At 38.7% G+C, this 2,394-nt stretch overlaps 1 protein-coding gene across 2 annotated transcripts; it reads left to right on the top strand.

Moving 5' to 3' along the window:
* The first annotated feature begins 540 nt into the window (after positions 1-540).
* LOC105155598 (protein SOB FIVE-LIKE 5) lies at positions 541-2,068 on the top strand. Of its 2 annotated transcripts, XM_011071493.3 has the most exons (4): positions 545-1,211; positions 1,312-1,371; positions 1,703-1,766; positions 1,883-2,068. In XM_011071493.3, exons 1-4 carry the CDS (start codon positions 846-848, stop codon positions 1,909-1,911), a joined length of 519 nt encoding a protein of 172 aa, XP_011069795.1. In that variant the 5' UTR covers positions 545-845; the 3' UTR covers positions 1,912-2,068. The 2 variants fall into 2 exon arrangements, with proteins under 2 accessions (XP_011069794.1, XP_011069795.1); XM_011071492.3 differs by having other exon boundaries at positions 541-1,211; positions 1,703-2,068.
* Positions 2,069-2,394: the final 326 nt, after the last annotated feature.

Below are 2,394 nucleotides of genomic sequence, written 5' to 3'. Positions count from 1 at the left end.
CTTTTCATGTTCCACACAAGAATGGTACCTCACATTCTAGTCTAAACCCCTCACGGGGTTTGCGCGCGGCTATGCCCTAAACTTCTATCGATCGATCAAGTTTCTCATTTTTAACCATCGAGCTTTTGCTACTCTTGTGGAGAAGTAGGGTGTGTAAAATCGTGGGAGATGAACTGGCCCTTGTATTTACTGATGTGGGGACCGTATCAAATTGTCCCGAAAAATGACTAAAATACCCTTGTTTCATCTGGTGATGTACATGATATTCATGACTGTCTAGTTATCACTGGATAACAGTTATTTTACCCGCAGTTGATACTCTATAACTATTTTTCTCATAACAAACACACTGCCTTGAGTATATTGGAGAGTTATAACTACTGGGGCCTATCCAATGGTATTCTTATCGTGTATGTGTACCAAATTAGGTACGACCTGATACCAAATAAAGAACGTAAAACACCTTAGCCAACACTTAATTCGAACCCGAGATGACTCACCATGTGTTACAACTATCATCACTTGCCAATATGGACCTCTCCTTCTCTCTCCCACCCAACCCCAAAGTAACTAGGACAACTGGCAAGTTTGATTCTTCTTCAAACAGATCCATGTATATTAAGGCAAAGGATAGAGCCAAGCACAAGTATAGCCTAGGATTTTGAGGGAGATTTACTTGGTCTCATTACATACTTGTGCTCTCTTTTTTTCCCTCTTCTTCTTATAAATAGAAACATACAAGGAGGAAACAGGCCATACATCCTACTTTCCAACTCTCCACACCTCTCTCCCTCTACTCTACAAGAAAGAAGTCCTGCACCCAAGTGTGCAGAAACGTCGACTCAATGAATACATCAACGTCTGGATGTAGTAGCGGATGTGAATCGGGATGGACCATGTACTTAGATCAACTCTCGAATTCCACTGATCCATACAGAAGGGCTTTTGTGCAGAACTATAAAGAGAAAGGAGAACGCGTAAACCGGCAGGACGAAGAGGCCGAGGATCTGTCCATGGTCTCGGATGCATCGTCAGGGCCGCCTCATCTGCACGAACACTACACGGGCGAGAATCAGTACTATGGCGGCTACGCGTGTTCCGTTCCAGAAAACAAAACGGCCAAGAGTAAAACAAAAGAGCCAAGGATCAAGAAGCAGCACAACCTGTGTCTTGACGACACTGCTAGCTCCTCAGTCTTTCATTTCTCTCAGGCAAGTTCAGGAAACCCGAACAGAAGAATTGGTTTTCGTTATGTCTATGAGTATTTTTTGTTAAATTCTCATCAATTTGTACGTCACCGATGAATTTCAGGACAATGTAGCTCCTCCGGAGAACCATAATTCGGTCAAGCATGTTCCTACCTTCTCACAGGTTTGTTTTACTTCCTCCTACGGTTAAATGTAAGAACCCCCGTGAAAACATTAATGATAGACCAAAAACTCCAGAAACAAAAAAAAAAAAAAAAAAATAGGACAACGTGACCCTCTAATGAGGGAGAATACAATTTTTTATTTCCTTCAGACTTTAGGAGGTCGGTACAGTTTAATTTACTCTCCCTATAAATGAGCAAATTATTTTTTTATGAAAAAAAATAACAATTTTTTCTCTAAATTTTTTAAAATGAAGTAATTTACCTCCTCAGACAGGGGTAAAATGCAATTAATCCTTTGTTGTGATATATTTAGGCGATGTTGTTATACAGGGTGAATCTGTACCAAGGAAGCAGTTTGGTTTCTTCACATCATCCAAAAAAGGGAAATCATCAGGTGAGTATTTTTGTGAGGGTCAAGAAATTGTTGAATGGAAAAAAACAATGGTTTGAGGGCCTAATTTTTGCCTATTCTGCTGCCGCTGTGTTTTGCCATACGTGCGTTTTTGTCAGGAGGTTTGCTGGGGAGAAAGAGGCAGTAAGAGTGCAGCTTTCTGTCTATATATTGTGCTGCAAATTGCAATTGCCCCAAGAGATTATGGGATTCTTCAAGTAAAAGCAAAATGGCTGTTTCAATTTTGAACATCTTTCTTAATTTGTATCTCTTTTATCATCTATTTGTTTAATCTTTCTTTCTCATCTTATTTGTTCCTGTCCATGCACTAGGGAACAAAACACACACCATAAATGTAAAAAAATTGAAGTAAAAATTTAATTTTAAAAGAAAAAAGAAAAAAGATCAAAGCAATTTTTCTTTTTCTTCTTCTTTTTTCACCGATTTGTTTTCTCCCCTCTCGTTTGGAGTAGCTTTTGCAGAACCACTATTGGAAAAAAAATGCAAGCAGTTCCCTGTGATATGAAAAAATAAATAGCAAATTTGCCTTTTTGTATTTTTCTAAAATGCAGCAATTTACCCTGTGGAGATAAATTGCTTCATTTTGAAAAATTACCTTGAGAGGTAAATT

The sequence above is a fragment of the Sesamum indicum genome, linkage group LG2 (genome assembly GCF_026168435.1).
Source record: "Sesamum indicum cultivar Baizhima isolate 11 linkage group LG2, ASM2616843v1, whole genome shotgun sequence".
Taxonomy (NCBI): domain Eukaryota; kingdom Viridiplantae; phylum Streptophyta; class Magnoliopsida; order Lamiales; family Pedaliaceae; genus Sesamum; species Sesamum indicum.
The sequence above is the reverse complement of the archived record's forward strand: the minus strand, read 5'-3'. Positions and strand labels throughout refer to the sequence as shown.